We start from the raw sequence: 14,730 nt of genomic DNA, 5'->3' as shown, positions 1-14,730 counted from the left end.
GGGAAGTTTTGGCAAAGTATCCGCAGTTATGAATTATAAATTGGAGTATTACATACCAAATAAAGCTTTGAAATCATGTTGATTTTCATGAATATGAAGTGATGCCATCTTGCAAAGATATTCACAGTTACATAAAGAGCAGCTTATCCTTGCTTAAAAAGTTAGAGTTCATTCAATAACTTTCAAAAATTATAATTCATAATTCATAAAGAAAAAGCATGAGTACAGTAAAAACAGGCCTTTTCATGCTTCTGCATACTAAATATTTTCGTTATGAAATCATCCCTTGGATTTCATTGTTACTGATATTGCTACATGAATCTTTGAAAAGAACAGACAACATGAGCAGATTACGGTAAAATCAACTAATAAAAACACCAAATAGGAATTTACAGTATATGATGTATGTCTTTTATCATAAAAGGTTTGATTTTAAACAGTTTCTTCCATTACTCAGACTATTAGAGCATTTTATTTAATGCATACTTTCAAAGTCATCTCAGCAGCCCCAAAACATTCACATGCAGTAGTATTAACACATTCAAGTTTTAATACAGAATGATTATTATTCCCTGATATTTTTCCCAAGACGTGTTTAGGGTAAAACGAGGAAGGTTGCCCTCTAGTGCAATTGTGAGGAGAATGCAAGACTGACACCTGGGCGAATAAGAGAAATACATTCAACAAAGGTAATGACCGTATAACTGATATGTACAGCTGTCATTAGAATCCGGTTATCCTATAGTCAGCATATCAATATGCACCCATTTTTGTCAATGCAAATATCGAAGGGAAGCATGCTTTTCAAAAGTACTTTTCACAGCTAACGCACGGTACACATAGACCGGACGAATCATTCCCGTAGTTAAGGTAAATCCTCTGATTAACTTCATTAACTCACCCTCTTGTTACAAACCCACATAAAAAGAAGGCAAATAGCACAGACTCAAATATACGGAACAGGTAAAACTTTCAAATGACATTCATGAAGCTCATCTTTTATAGAAAGGAGTCTCTCCTCTCTTTCACTGGCACTGGCTGCGGGTGGCAAATGAACCTTCATGTGTCTGTCCGTCTTCACATCTGTTATTTCTGGATATAAATGATAACAATGCATAGAGTTCCCACAAGACCGAGGGCTTGGATACCCAGGAACCAGAGCAGCATCCAAAACACCAGCACAACCACAGGCTCCACGATCTTCTCTCCGAAGTAAAGCTGGGTGAAACCAATGCCCCTCAAACACTTATTGAGCTCCCCGAAAAGAGTGCCTAGCCTCTCGCAGTCATCCACCAAAGGAGCCTCTGCCTGTGGCTCTGCTACAGAGTGACTGTGTGGTCTTTCTCTTCCCCTGAGGTCATTCTGAGAGCAAAGACAGTTTGACTAGATTACACAATGCTTTTTTAAAGTGCCCCTATTATGGATTTTTTAGAATTACCTTTCATGCAGTGTGTAACACAGCTCGAATTGAATAAAAACATCTAAAAGTGCACCATGTACTTTTCTGGACCTTGACAAGTGTATTTTATATGCATAGGACAGGGTTGGAAAAATTAATCGGTGCGCGAACTGTTTCGGAGTCGTTGAGCAAAAAAGGAAAAAATAAATGTATATTATAAGACAGGTTTCCATCCAAGGATTTTTTTCACATTTTTTACCGATATAGGTGATGGAAATGCCATTTATCAATAAAATATCTCATGTGTCGAAACAATCTTTTTCCGTTTAACTCTAGTGCATAAATTCTATATCGATACTTGTGTACGTTAATTTTTACAGTGCACTGTTCAGTTTAGCCTGCTGTCAATCTGCTGACCACCATACCATACCACCATATTATGGCAAGCAGATTTCGTTTTACGTGGATATTGGAACGCAAATTACAAATTTAGTTAATTAATTTGTTTTGGCTTGTTAGTAGCTTATTTTTATTCTTGTTTTGTTCTGAGTTCTGTTCAGTGCTGTTAAGAAAGTACTGCTTAAACGCACGGTGCGCAGTGTCTGATCACTTTTTTTCTCATAAAAGTGGAAACAAACAACAATACTCCTTCATTTGTGGTCATATGAGAGTAAGACATTATTCAAAACTATTCAAAATATTCCTTCATTTGTGTACATTCACAATAAAAACAAAACATTGTGCTTTTGTAAAATAAAGGAAACAAACAGGATGCCGCTTTCTTAAGAGCGCATGCCAAAAATAAGCAGAAATTCTGCATTTAGGCTGCTAATTATTGCACAGACTTTTTTTTTTCTTTCATTTGGTTAATTTATTATTGAGAAAAAATATATTTTGCATATAGGCCTATTTATTTCTTTTGTATATAGCCTAGCTTTATTATGTTTTTCTCAGTTCGCAGAAGCGCTGCAGGTGCGTGTCCTCACTTTCTGTTGTTTATGTTGCTTTTTGTGTGTATACAATTCATCCCTAGAAAACAAATTTAGGTATTTTTAATGGGTCACAGCCATGTATCAATTCAAATTTAATTTAATTGTAATTTAACATATCGGTTAGGACAAATAAAATAACTGATATTAACATTTCCTAATAAAGGTTCATCAGAAAAATAATAATAGACTAATACAACTGCATCCGTTTATGAATATTGCTTGATGATCAAGTATATAAAGAGTCTATAGCCTAAGTACAAAAAAAAAAAAAAACCTTTACACTTGTCAAAAATATTTTTATGCGGTCCTATACAATTTAATAATAGGCTATATAATAAAGTTTTGTTTCAATGGGATGTAAAAACAGGCTACAAGCCTATATAATTTATGCAATAGGTGAAATTATATATGGAAACAGCTCAAGGGTAATTTTTTTGCAATACACCAAAACTTACGACAAATCAATTTTTTAAAGGATTAACGTCATCACACACACCATTTTATTGGTAAAACGCCAGTTGAATGGAAACGGTCTCTAAACAGCAAATTTTTTTACGCAAATTTTTTAACGCATATTCTTTTTGTCGATAACAACATAAAAAACTAGATGGAAACTTGGAATTAAAGTGTTTTTTGACCTTGCATGCATGTCAACTAAAATATGAACCTTTCATAACCCATAATAAGGGCACTTAAAGTCATACAAATCAGGAAAAGGAAAATTCTGTACAAGATGACACCACATGACTGTGGTGTGAGAGTATCTGTGGGAGTGTGATTATATGTTACATGTTTGCATGTACTCATGCTAAATATAGGCTGGTAAAAAAAAAAAACAGTTTGCTATACTTGGGCTTCATTAAAGTTAGCTAAGACAGATATTGTTGAGGCATTACAGATTAGACTTAACGCCATGAACGCCTTATGTAATAGCTAATGAATGTGACAATACAGCTATTAATAGAGCAGTGTGGTGTTCTATGTATAAATGTCTTGATAAAGAAAGGGAGAGACAGGGCAGAGTATGGAGTTACTGATAAACCAGTCGAGTATGTCGCAATTTCCGAGCAAAAAATGAAAGGAAATGACGCCAAATACATTCATACAACTCTATTTTTTGTTATTACATTAAATAAAATAAAAATATCACAGCTAAATATTGTGTAGAGCTGTATCAGATCTGACACTCTTAACGTTACCTGCTCGCTGTGAGCGGGTCTTACAGCAGCCTCATGCTGGCATCCACATCCGCTTCGTTCTCGCGTTCCGTTTAAGGCATCACGTTGATGTACCTCCGTACCAATTACAATCCGATTAGTTCTTGACATTTTTTTTGACACAAAATGATTACTGCTGACCTGAGATAGGGCCAAAGAGCTGAGAACCAGGTGGCTGCTGGCGATACTTCCGGGTCTTGGCTGTCAACAGAGGGGACATTGACGTCATGAGTCACAGTGCAGTCAAAATAAAAGATTTATCGTCCAAAATAGTAGGAATTATTTTAGTATGTTTATTATAACTGTCATAACGAGAAAATGTTAATGAATTTAACAGAATTAAATATATATGTCGACTACGTAGAGTTGATGGAAGGAGCCATTTTAACATTTTAATTATTTTTGCGAGGTTTAATTTTCTAGCCTGATTCATAGAATAATTAATCAAATGCACTGGAAATGTATACAGTTATTGAAGCGCACGGCTATGAGCCACCTGCGCAGGCAACATTTGGGGGCGTCGTTTCCGCGAAATGGTTCTTTTGATCCGTTCATTTCAACAAACCGATCAAAGACGATTCAGCTGCCTTTTCACGCTCAAAACGCTCGAGTAAATTGACATATCTTTACTTATGTCTGTTCATTGCTGTTTATATTTATTATAATTTTATTCAGATAACTTTATGGCATCCCTGATTCAGCGCATAAAACAACATAAACATAATTAGCATTTACATTAAACAGTACTAAAATTAATATATCACTTGGCTAAAAATAAATTTCTGATATTTAAGTAAATACTATTTAATAAAATCGAAATGACATATTATATAAAATATTTAAAAAAATTGCTTTAATATAAAACTTTTTTGTAAATGCACTCTGTGATCATCATATAAATCATACAAATTCAATATATCTGGGTTATTTATTTTAAAGAGCCAGTGATTTAGTGATGTTAGGTAAAAACTGTTTGCCTGAATACACTGTAAGTCGCTTTGGATAAAAGCGTCTTCTTGAATAAATTTAAATGTAAATTTGATTTCAGAACTGTGATTCGTGATTGTGAATGGTTTGTTATTCTACCTGTAAATGTTAAATAAACAAGAAATAAAAAAGCTATATATATATATATATATATATATATATATATATATATATATATATATATATATATATATATATATATATATATATATATATATATATATATATATATAATTTTAAAGCCTTAAATCTACTATTTGAATAATTTCAATAATTACTTGTACTTGTTTTTTATTGTTTTCGTTAATTATTGTTTTTGTTTTGATGTTATTTATATGTACTTGCACTTGTATATTCTTTGTTCTAAAAACTGCAATAAAAAAAAAAAAAACAAAGAAAAAAACTGGTGTTATTCATTATTAAGATCCGATTCAAAAGAATGATTCATTTACGCACTGGTCATAGCTAAACAGTGTTCAAATGCTCTGGTAGGCGTCTCCAGGGCTCTGGCGTCTCGCAGTAAAGTTTTGAGAAACAGCTTGTGATTCGCTCTCTGCGCCGCGTCAGCCAATCAGAGCGAAGCACTGAAGTGAAGCCTGAACGTCCCTTATGAGGCCTTGAACGGCTCAAGGAAAATGGCGACGGCGGAGCCGGTGAGTCAATAAACTTCTCAAAGATTATTTTACACTTTCAGTCCTTCAGCGCTACGCTACGAACTACCTGCCCTTAACAATATTTTTATACGTCCTTTTAGGCTAAACTTACGTTTAAATGTCATTCTCTGTAAACTTTAAAAAAAGTTTTTCGGCATGTTTGAATGGGGTGGCTCAACAAGTTTGGCTGAAAGTGGACGAGGCTCGTTCCAGTCGCGTAGGGCACTTAATTACTTTTCCTGATGTCTTAGCGTCACCACTACCCTATATGCATTTGGCCACACCTTTTATCTTGCTTAATTTTCTTTCGGGAGCAAAGCGCCCCCACCACTGCACAGCTGTCAAAAACTAAAACAGCAAATGAGGAAAGTGAATTGAATTGTAGTGAAACGACACCATGCTGGATCGAACTATAAAAGCTGTGCCAAACATCTGTTACAATCTGCTATTAAGTTATAGATTGACACGTTAAGTTAATTTTACGTGTATAAATTTGTATCTACATTTTCTAAATTGCTCACACGAAAAACACTCGGTCATAATAATGAATGACTGTAAACACTCGAAGCTCATGTTAGGTTCAAGTTGAGCAAAACTAACAGTGACTGTAGTCTTCAGACTATCAGATACAACACGATCACATCTGCCAGGTATGGCACTGGTCCCAGCTGTTGAATTAGTTCTATTCTGGATGCTTAAATAAATGAGGACAATAAAGGGACATTGCCTCCAGTCTTTCTCTTCTGTCTGCACTGTGTGTGTGTGTGTGTGTGTACTGTCTACTGTGATGTGAATTTGAATGTATTGGATTTAAACTAATCTTTTAAAGGTTCCTGTGCAGGAATTAAACTCAATTTCTTGTAAGAGTGAAGAGGAGGACTCAGAAGAGACGAATCAGGAGCTTGTCAGCCCTGAGAGCTACATCAAACACCCCCTTCAGAACAGGTCGAGTGGATTAATGCACTTGTTTTCAAATAATGTGCTAGCATCTAAATGCAGTTTTTAGTTTCTTTAGATGTTGTCTTTATTTTATTTTTTTCCTTAAAGATGGTCTTTATGGTTCTTCAAAAATGACAAAACCAAAACATGGCAGGCCAATCTCAGACTGATCTCCAAATTTGACACGGTAGAGGATTTCTGGGCGTAAGACTGACTTTGTTTTTACAAGAGATATGCATATATTAAAACACCCCCCCCCCCCCACATTAGTTGATTAGTCTAGTTTTATGAATCTCCTCTTTCTAGGCTTTATAACCACATTCAGCTCTCCAGTAATTTGATGTCAGGATGTGACTACTCACTTTTCAAGGTAGGCTTTCATCATACCTGCTGCCATTTTTATGTATTTAAAAGCTTCACCCAAATAGTTCACATAAAAAAAAAACAAAAAAAAAACATCATCATTAAAGCTGTATGAAATTTTACCCAATAAACACAAATAACCATGATTTCTAGAACAAATTGACCATGAGCAAAGCTGCACTAAAACATTACTGACCAATCATACTGAAGCATCTGTTGCAGTTTGCCATATTATCAGATAAGCTGTCACTCTTTTCTAATGTAAGTCAATGTGTTAGGACTAATTTGACTGAAGCAATCCAAAAATATGGTGAAATGTTGCCAGATAACTCTTAGAAGTGACAAAAGAGTCTCTCTTACAAATCTTGCACTTCACTAGGATTTAAACCCATGAACTTGGCTATGCTAGTGGCATGCTTTAATGTTTGAGCTACAGGAAATAAAGAAGAAAAAAAGTCAAGACGTTCATTGCCATGGCATCAAGTTAATTTTACTTATTCAATATCATTTATACTGTGTATTATTTCTGATTATTAAAAAAATAAAATAACTCATGTTATTCAGTTTTTTTATAGCATATTAAATACTCTTAAAGTTCATCATTAATTCTTATAACCCAAATCATAATATAATATTAGCATTTACCTTTTTATTACCTTGTTGTCCTATTTAGGAAAATCTCCAGTGGGATGTTATAAAGGAGGGCAGAGTATAGGGAAGGAGCAGTTGCCAAAAGTGTAGCATTTGTAAAACATATATTTGTGTATGTCTGTCTTTTTTGGTAGTTTCTTTTTGCTTGTTTACTGTTGCTTGCTGCTGTTAGAGATAGTTTACGAGACTGCTGTGGACTTTGGTTTGTGCTTGGGTTGCAGGATGGTATTGAGCCTATGTGGGAGGATGAGAGGAATAAAAAAGGAGGCCGCTGGCTCATCACTCTCAACAAGCAGCAGAGAAAGTATGACCTGGACCGCTTTTGGTTGGAAACTGTAAGAGTTCTGAGTTATTCACTGATCGCCCCCTCAAAATACACGCAAGTAATTCATGTGCTTCCATAGCCCTGACTCATTAACATTGACCTGTGTCATACATACAGCTGCTGTGCCTCATTGGTGAGGCCTTTGACGACTACAGCGATGATGTGTGCGGGGCTGTAGTCAACGTCCGAACAAAAGGAGATAAAATCGCCGTCTGGACAACTGACTACGAGAACAGAGAGGCTGTAACACACATAGGGTGAGGCTCTCATGCATTCACGCTTCATGTTAATGAAAACATACTGAGGAGGTTACAGTGTGTTATTGTGTTTGTTTGACAGGAGGGTGTACAAGGAACGATTAGGCGTCCCTCTGAATATGACCATTGGCTACCAGTCTCATGCTGACACGGCTACTAAGAGTGGCTCCACCACTAAGAACAAGTTTGTGGTCTGAATATCTTCAAGGGCCTGGATTCTCTCTCTCTCTCTCTCTCTTTCTCTCTGTCTGTCTCTCTCTCTCTCTCTCTCTCTCTCTCTCTCTCTCTCTCTCAAAACCAAAGCAACAAAAAACAGACTGGACTGAACTGCCATTAAACCCCCTAGCAAGTACACTTTTTTACAAACACACTCCTAGTGTTAACTTGCACAACCAATGAGGTTTGCAGCAGAGACAAAATTTGAAAAAAAAAACAGTACTCTGCTGCTTGTTTTATTCACACACATTTTAAGTATTACTTCTGTATCATGCTACACTACACACGTTCTCGCTTTAACCCACCAAACATTCACACATCACTACAGTTTTCACCCTGAGAAAAAAAGGAACATGTGCATAATGAAGGCACATTCAGTGTTTACCCCTGGCAAGTATTTTTCAGAGTTTGTAAAGTATTTAATATTAATATTGTTTTTTGTTTTTTGGAAGAAATTGTCAATTTATTTGATGGCAGTGGAAAGGAAATGTCTGTGTTCTTTTATCCAGCAGCTTTGCTGCTTCAGTGCCTAATGAACTTAAACATTTTAATTTATTCAGATGAATTGTCAACAACTCATTGAGATGATATCTGGCCATTGAGTGAATCTGATCAAGCTAATCTTCATAGAGCTGCCTTATGTCTAAGCATTAACTTGATTAAATTTGAGGGGTTTGCAATTCAAGATAAGTGGTTTTATATTGTGAATTTTTGATGCATCATAAGTTTACATTCCTTGTTAGAATAGTAAACTGGGATTTGTTTTGCAGTGCTGTAACAGATGAATTGTGCTTGTCTGGATGTCATTGGCTTGAGTTGGCTCTTCAATAAGATAGCAGCATTATCAAACAGGCCGTGAAAATAAAATAGATTTATGTTGATTCAGTTTATTTCACTGAAAAGGGGAAAAGGCATCTCTGTATTCATCACCACAGTGTTGCAGGATGTTAAAGGGATAGTTCAACCAAAAATGAAAATGTGATGTTTATCTGCTTACCCCCAGGACATCCAAGATGTAGGTGACTTTGTTTATTCAGTAGAAGACAAACAAAACATTTTTTAACTCAAACTGTTGCAGTCTGTCAGTCTTATAATGTAAGTGGATGGGAATCACGGCTTTGAGTGTCAAACAAACATACACAAACAAAACCAAATTGGTGATGATAAATTGATGTGTAAAGGTCTGTGAAAGAAACTGAACAGTATTTATATAGTTTATTTACCTCAGATTTTGAACGCAATGTCCGAACTGTAGTGATGTGATGTGATGTTCGACATGAAAAAAATGATGAAAAAAAAAAAAAAAAAAAAAACGAAACATCTCAGTGAGGCACCGTACCAGAACTTGATTAGTTTTGCAAAAAAAAACATGCGATCTGTGATGTCCACGTGACTGCTTCGTATTCTGATTCAAATAACACAAACCACTTGTGTCACTCACTTTGAAAAGAATAAGTCATAATACAAATAAATATTTGCATGTTTAGTTTTGTTCATGTTCATTTAGCATTAATTCTTGGTTCACAGACACTTTAACTGACCATTCTATGATAATCTTTGGTTATTTTAATGATAGCATATATAAGCTTACAGCCTTGCCTATTTTCCCCACAAATGTATTCAGACTAATATTGCATATGTATAATGCAATGACTGACATAAGGACTTATATAGACTTCATATTTTCTTCGCTTTATACAGGTTTTCATAGCACAAACTAATTTATCATCTGAAACAGTCCAAAAATGGCTGGGTCATCCTGGATGAAAAGGCAGCTTTTTCCACCTTTTGACCACAAGATGTCGTTAGTGTACACAGTTTTGAAAAGCTTCAAGTAATGAACCTTTTTATGATCTAGTTGAGGGTAAAGCATCAGTGCTTTGCAAAGTTAAATTTTTCCATCACTATGGAACTGTCCTGAGCACATTCTCGACAACCAGTATCTGACGTGTCATCTTCTGCTACTTGCTTTATGGCAGATTGCAGACTTATAAGTGTGTTACCACCACCTATCTCTCAGGTTGACCATTGACACTCCTAATTGAGATTGTAGATAAAGTGTCAATGGTCCATTTGAGAGATAGGTGGAAGTAATCCACTTATAAGTCTGCGATTTGATGTAAAGCAAGAAGAAGAAAACATTTAGGAGCCAGCTGTTGAGAATGTACTCAGGACAGTTTGGACATTGCACAATCAATCGTTTTGTGTCTTTACACATCAGTGTATCATCACTAGCAGCAGGGTTTAATTTGGACTCTCAAAGCCATGATTCCCATCCACTTACATTATATGAATGACAGACTGCAATGGTTTGAGGTAAAAATCTTTGTGTTTCACTGAAGAAACAAAGTCACCTACATCTTGGATGCCCTGGAGGTAAGCTGATAAACATAAAATTTTCATTTGTGGGTGAACTATCCCTTTAATGGGCGATTAATTATTCAGAACAGTAGAACATAAATTCTCACCATAGATCAAAGAGGTAGCATACATATCTTGACTGAGGAGGAGATGCAGAAAAATATGGTTATTAATAAAGTTAATGTATCTGCTTTTTGTCAGGTGGAATCAGAACCACATTTTTCTGCGATTTGTTACACCCGACATACTCAACTTTCAGACGTTTTGAAGTTCACTCCATTCTTAGGAATGCAATCTATTTTTTTTTTAACTTGACACATTTTAAGGAAAAGCCACATTATTTTCTAAATCCAATATTAGTATCTATTTAAATAAATTCATAGAGCTCAGAAAAAGTATATTTATCATGCAGTAGACTTTGAACAGTGCTGCACTATGATATTGCACCAGATTGTCGCATGATACTGGCTGCTAGAGCAAGGACAAAGGGTTACTGCAAGCACATAAAAAGAAAATAATGATTTTTGGAATTCGGAATCAAACCGGTGTTCAAACTGAGATTTTTTTATCTCAAGGACAGGTTATCAGTACAGTCATTTTTGTGGTTGTGTGCTTTTTCCTAGGGTTGGGTATCAGTTGGGTTTTTTACGATACCGGTGCCTAAATGGTGACTGAACCGATACTTAAGAAAAAAAAAAAGCCACAAAAAACTAGGAAGAACATTAAAGAACTTTAAAAATATTTAAAATAAATCCATAGCATTCACACACTCCTTGGATGCTCTCATTTCCCAAGCTTCCCTTACTCTAAGGCTAATAAATTTGCTGTAAAGTAAGGATGCTTTCAAAAATATTTTCATAAATGGATTTTATTTATCAATTAACTTCTATTAACTAAATCAAATTAATATTTGGTGTGACCAACCTTTGCATTTAAAACAGCTTTTGTCCAGGTACACTTGCACATTGTTTTTCAGGTAGCTTTGAAGGATTCTTCAAGCATCTCGACTCAGCTCCCATGTTGCCATGTTGAGAGAAAGCGGGAGTAAGTGCAGAGGCGTTGCATTCGCTGTGTGATGCTTACTGTAATTCTTAATAAGAACATATTTACTAATCTTACCTGCACAAAAACATTAAATATTCTCAAAATGAATAACAACAGTCAAATGCAAACTCAGAATATTACTCAAATCTACATTAGCCGAATTACATTTAAATAACACAAATATCATTTATGTATTTAAACCCATTCTATTAACCAATGTCTTTGCTACAGATTTTTAATGATGCAAATGTAATCATACACATTTGTGTTTAATTTTTGTTATTGCTGAATAGTATTGCTGAAACATTTCTTTTAGCCTAAGGCATATTAATTTCACTTTTGCTGTGAGAAGGGCTTTTACATTTGTAAAAGAAGAATTTATATATATATATATATATATATATATATAAAATCAAACAAGTAAGCCCTGCCCAGATTAAAAAAAAAATAGTTACTTTTCAGTAATGCTTTAGTTTATAAAATTAACTTTCCCCAACACTGTTGGTCAGTGTATGAACAGATGCTTTAATAAACAAACAAAATGGGAGGGCTGTGACAAATCAACTTTAACAACTGCAAATCTCATTTTACCATAAAAGAGTATTCTGGCTTATTTAATGGCTGCGATCCAGGGTCACTAATAATGGCAAAAAGATGCACGCAAGTGTCAATAGTCTTTAATATCATTTTGATGTCCTCTGTTTGTGTATGTGGTATTGGGCATCAGGATAATGAGATGACAGTCGGATGTGCTGTTTGAGCTTCCTCGCTTCACACTTCTAGCATCTCTAATGAGAGACCCTTGAATCAGTCTTAGTGACCCTCACAAAACTCTAATGAGGAGCACGCCGTTTGTTCACCAATTACCGGTCTCAAGCAGATGGAGATATGCAGTGCTGAGATCTTAATTTAGGTGTCTGTTTTGCATGTAGTGTGAATACTCGTTATGTGTGCATAGATACACAATCTGGGAAGAAAGTTTGGTATTTGAAAATGAAGGACTCATTGGAAGGAAAAGCTAATAACAGTCAGACCTCTGAACTGAGATGAGACTAAGATGGGCAGTGCAGGGTATTATACAACCGCTCTAAAAAGGAAAAGAGCCACTAGGCATATCTTTGACATGAAACCCCGTCCGACCCCTGAATATCATAGTATAATTCACTAGGCTGGATGCTCTAAGGCTAAGTCATGTCTTATTACTTTATATGTTTGTTCTTGCCTCTAGCTACCAGAGAGCATGAATGCACCTTCATTGTTGCAGCAATCCTGGCATGTGGCTTGGGGTTCTTGCCAAACATTTTCAGTATTTTGACAGTGAATGGCAGTGATGTAAGCATGTATGGAGAGAGCATACAGTATATATTATCACCATAACAATGCCTTTCAGAATTTCTCTAAATATGTTCTCATAAGTATGTGATTTTAGGTGAAATACAGGCAAAGGTTAATATCTTTGGTATTGTAAGTGGCTCTTTTGGCCTTAGTGCATTTCAAATGGCCCTGTGTCAAATTAATTTTTCAAAGTATAAATATTTAATGTTGCTCAATTAATATGAACTCATAAAAGATGCAAGCAAAGTGATTTTTCAAAAAGTGGCAGGATACCTTTGAAAATAGTTTTAGATGGATTTTAGCATGCAGTTTGTGTATTTATATATATATTATATATTCCTATGTATTTTATGTACTGTATACAGTATGTTTCCTCTGAATCTTTGCGAGTGTGTGCATGCATATGTGTTTATATATTATACACTACCGTTCAAAATTTGGGATCAGTAAGATATTTCAGCATTTTTTAATGAAATCTCTTAGTCTCACTAAAGTTAAAAATTACAAATACTATTTCAATAAAAAAATAGTTTATATTTTAATATATTTAAAAATGTAATTTATTCCAGTGATTCAAGGCCTGTGTGTGTATATATATATATAGTGGGGGAAATATTTATTCGATCCCCTGCTGATTTTGCAAGTTTGTCCACTTACAAAGAAATGAAGGATGTGTAATGTATATGGTAGGTTTATTTTAACGTATAGATGGGTCTTCCAGCATGATAATGACTCGAGACATATACTGCCAAAATAAGAAAGGAGTGGCTCAAGAAGAAGTACATTAAGGTCACGGAGTGGCCTAGCCAGACCTCCAGACCTCAGTCCTATAGAAAATCTGTGGAGGGAGCTGATACTTCGAGTTGTCAAATGACAGCCAAGCAACCTTATGGATTTAAAGAGAACCTGTAAAGAGAAGTGGATCAAAATCTCTCCTGAGATGTGTGCAAACCTGTTGACCAACTACAAAAAAGTCTTACCTCTGTGCTTACCAGCAAGCGTTTCTGCACCAAGTACTAAGTCATGTTTTGCTTGGGGATCAAATACGTATTTCACTCACTGAAATGCAAATCAATTTCTAACCTTTATATAATGTTTTTTTTTCTGGATTTTTTTTGTTTTGGTTGGGTTTCTTTCTCTGTATGTTAAAATAAACCTTAATTCCTTTGTAAGTGGGCAAGCTAACAAAATCAGCAGGGGGTCAATAATATAACTTTATGTAATATAATATAATACACACACACGAAGAGTTCAGGCTCCTATATTTATGTTCAGTTATTTCACTTTAATAGCCTGGAAAAGGACCTGCACATTGCCATTAAAGTAAAATGACTCAACCTAAGCATTGGAGCTTGATAAAAATCCTAATTTTAGATGAAAATTTCAGATGGCATTTAGAGGCTTCTGCATCTGAACTCTTCATATATACATACACACCCACACACACACACACACTGACTCCAAATTTTGAACAGTTGTGTGTGTGTATATTTACATTTACATTTACATTTAATCATTTAGCAGTCGCTTTTATCCAAAGCGACTTACAAATGAGAACAACAGAAGCAGTCAGGTCAACAAGAGAACAACAACAGTATACAAGTGCCATGACAAGTCTCAGTTAGTCTAGTATAGAACGCATTAGGTTTTTTTTTTTTTTTTTTTTTTTTTAATTAAAAAGACAAGAAAAGGAAAAGTGCTAGTGTTAGTTGGTTAAGTGCAGGCGAAAAAGATGAGTCTTTAGATGTTTCTTGAAAATGAGTAAAGACTCAGCTGTACGAATTGAGATTGGGAGGTCATTCCACCAGCTGGGGACAGTCCAGGAAAAGGTCCTTGAGAGTGATTTTGAACTTCTTTGGGATGGTACCACAAGGCGTCGATCACTTGCAGAGCGCAAACTTCTGGAGGGCACATAAGATTTAACCAATGAGTTTAGGTAAGTTGGTGCCGTGCCAGTGGTCGTCTTGTAGGCTAGCATCAGTACCTTGAAT

At 35.3% G+C, this 14,730-nt stretch overlaps 2 protein-coding genes across 2 annotated transcripts; one reads left to right on the top strand and one right to left on the bottom strand.

Moving 5' to 3' along the window:
- Window positions 1-953: 953 nt before the first annotated feature.
- On the bottom strand, window positions 954-3,821 carry fam241a (family with sequence similarity 241 member A). Its single transcript, XM_059566408.1, has 2 exons — window positions 3,591-3,821; window positions 954-1,362 (listed from the first exon to the last, which is right to left on the bottom strand). The coding sequence occupies exons 1-2, from the start codon at window positions 3,717-3,719 to the stop codon at window positions 1,087-1,089; spliced, it is 405 nt and encodes a 134-aa protein (XP_059422391.1). The 5' UTR covers window positions 3,720-3,821; the 3' UTR covers window positions 954-1,086.
- A 1,310-nt stretch (window positions 3,822-5,131) lies between these two features.
- eif4eb (eukaryotic translation initiation factor 4eb) lies at window positions 5,132-8,952 on the top strand. The gene is made up of 7 exons (XM_059566407.1): window positions 5,132-5,248; window positions 6,090-6,193; window positions 6,296-6,391; window positions 6,494-6,557; window positions 7,423-7,536; window positions 7,644-7,783; window positions 7,866-8,952. Exons 1-7 carry the CDS (start codon window positions 5,231-5,233, stop codon window positions 7,978-7,980), a joined length of 651 nt encoding a protein of 216 aa, XP_059422390.1. The 5' UTR covers window positions 5,132-5,230; the 3' UTR covers window positions 7,981-8,952.
- Window positions 8,953-14,730: the final 5,778 nt, after the last annotated feature.

This window comes from Carassius carassius, chromosome 14 (assembly GCF_963082965.1).
Source record: "Carassius carassius chromosome 14, fCarCar2.1, whole genome shotgun sequence".
NCBI classification, from domain to species: Eukaryota; Metazoa; Chordata; class Actinopteri; order Cypriniformes; family Cyprinidae; genus Carassius; species Carassius carassius.
The sequence above is the reverse complement of the archived record's forward strand: the minus strand, read 5'-3'. Positions and strand labels throughout refer to the sequence as shown.

Bases quoted from the DNA above. Each gene is read 5' to 3' on its own strand.
- eif4eb (XM_059566407.1), top strand. The intron at 6,392-6,493 runs GTAAGACTGACT...TCCTCTTTCTAG, and splicing joins ACGGTAGAGGATTTCTGGGC to GCTTTATAACCACATTCAGC. The intron at 7,537-7,643 runs GTAAGAGTTCTG...TCATACATACAG, and splicing joins ACCGCTTTTGGTTGGAAACT to CTGCTGTGCCTCATTGGTGA.
- fam241a (XM_059566408.1), bottom strand. From the start codon at position 3,719: ATGTCAAGAACTAATCGGATTGTAATTGGTACGGAGGTACATCAACGT. The intron at 1,363-3,590 runs GTAACGTTAAGA...CTTTGCTCTCAG, and splicing joins GACCCGCTCACAGCGAGCAG to AATGACCTCAGGGGAAGAGA.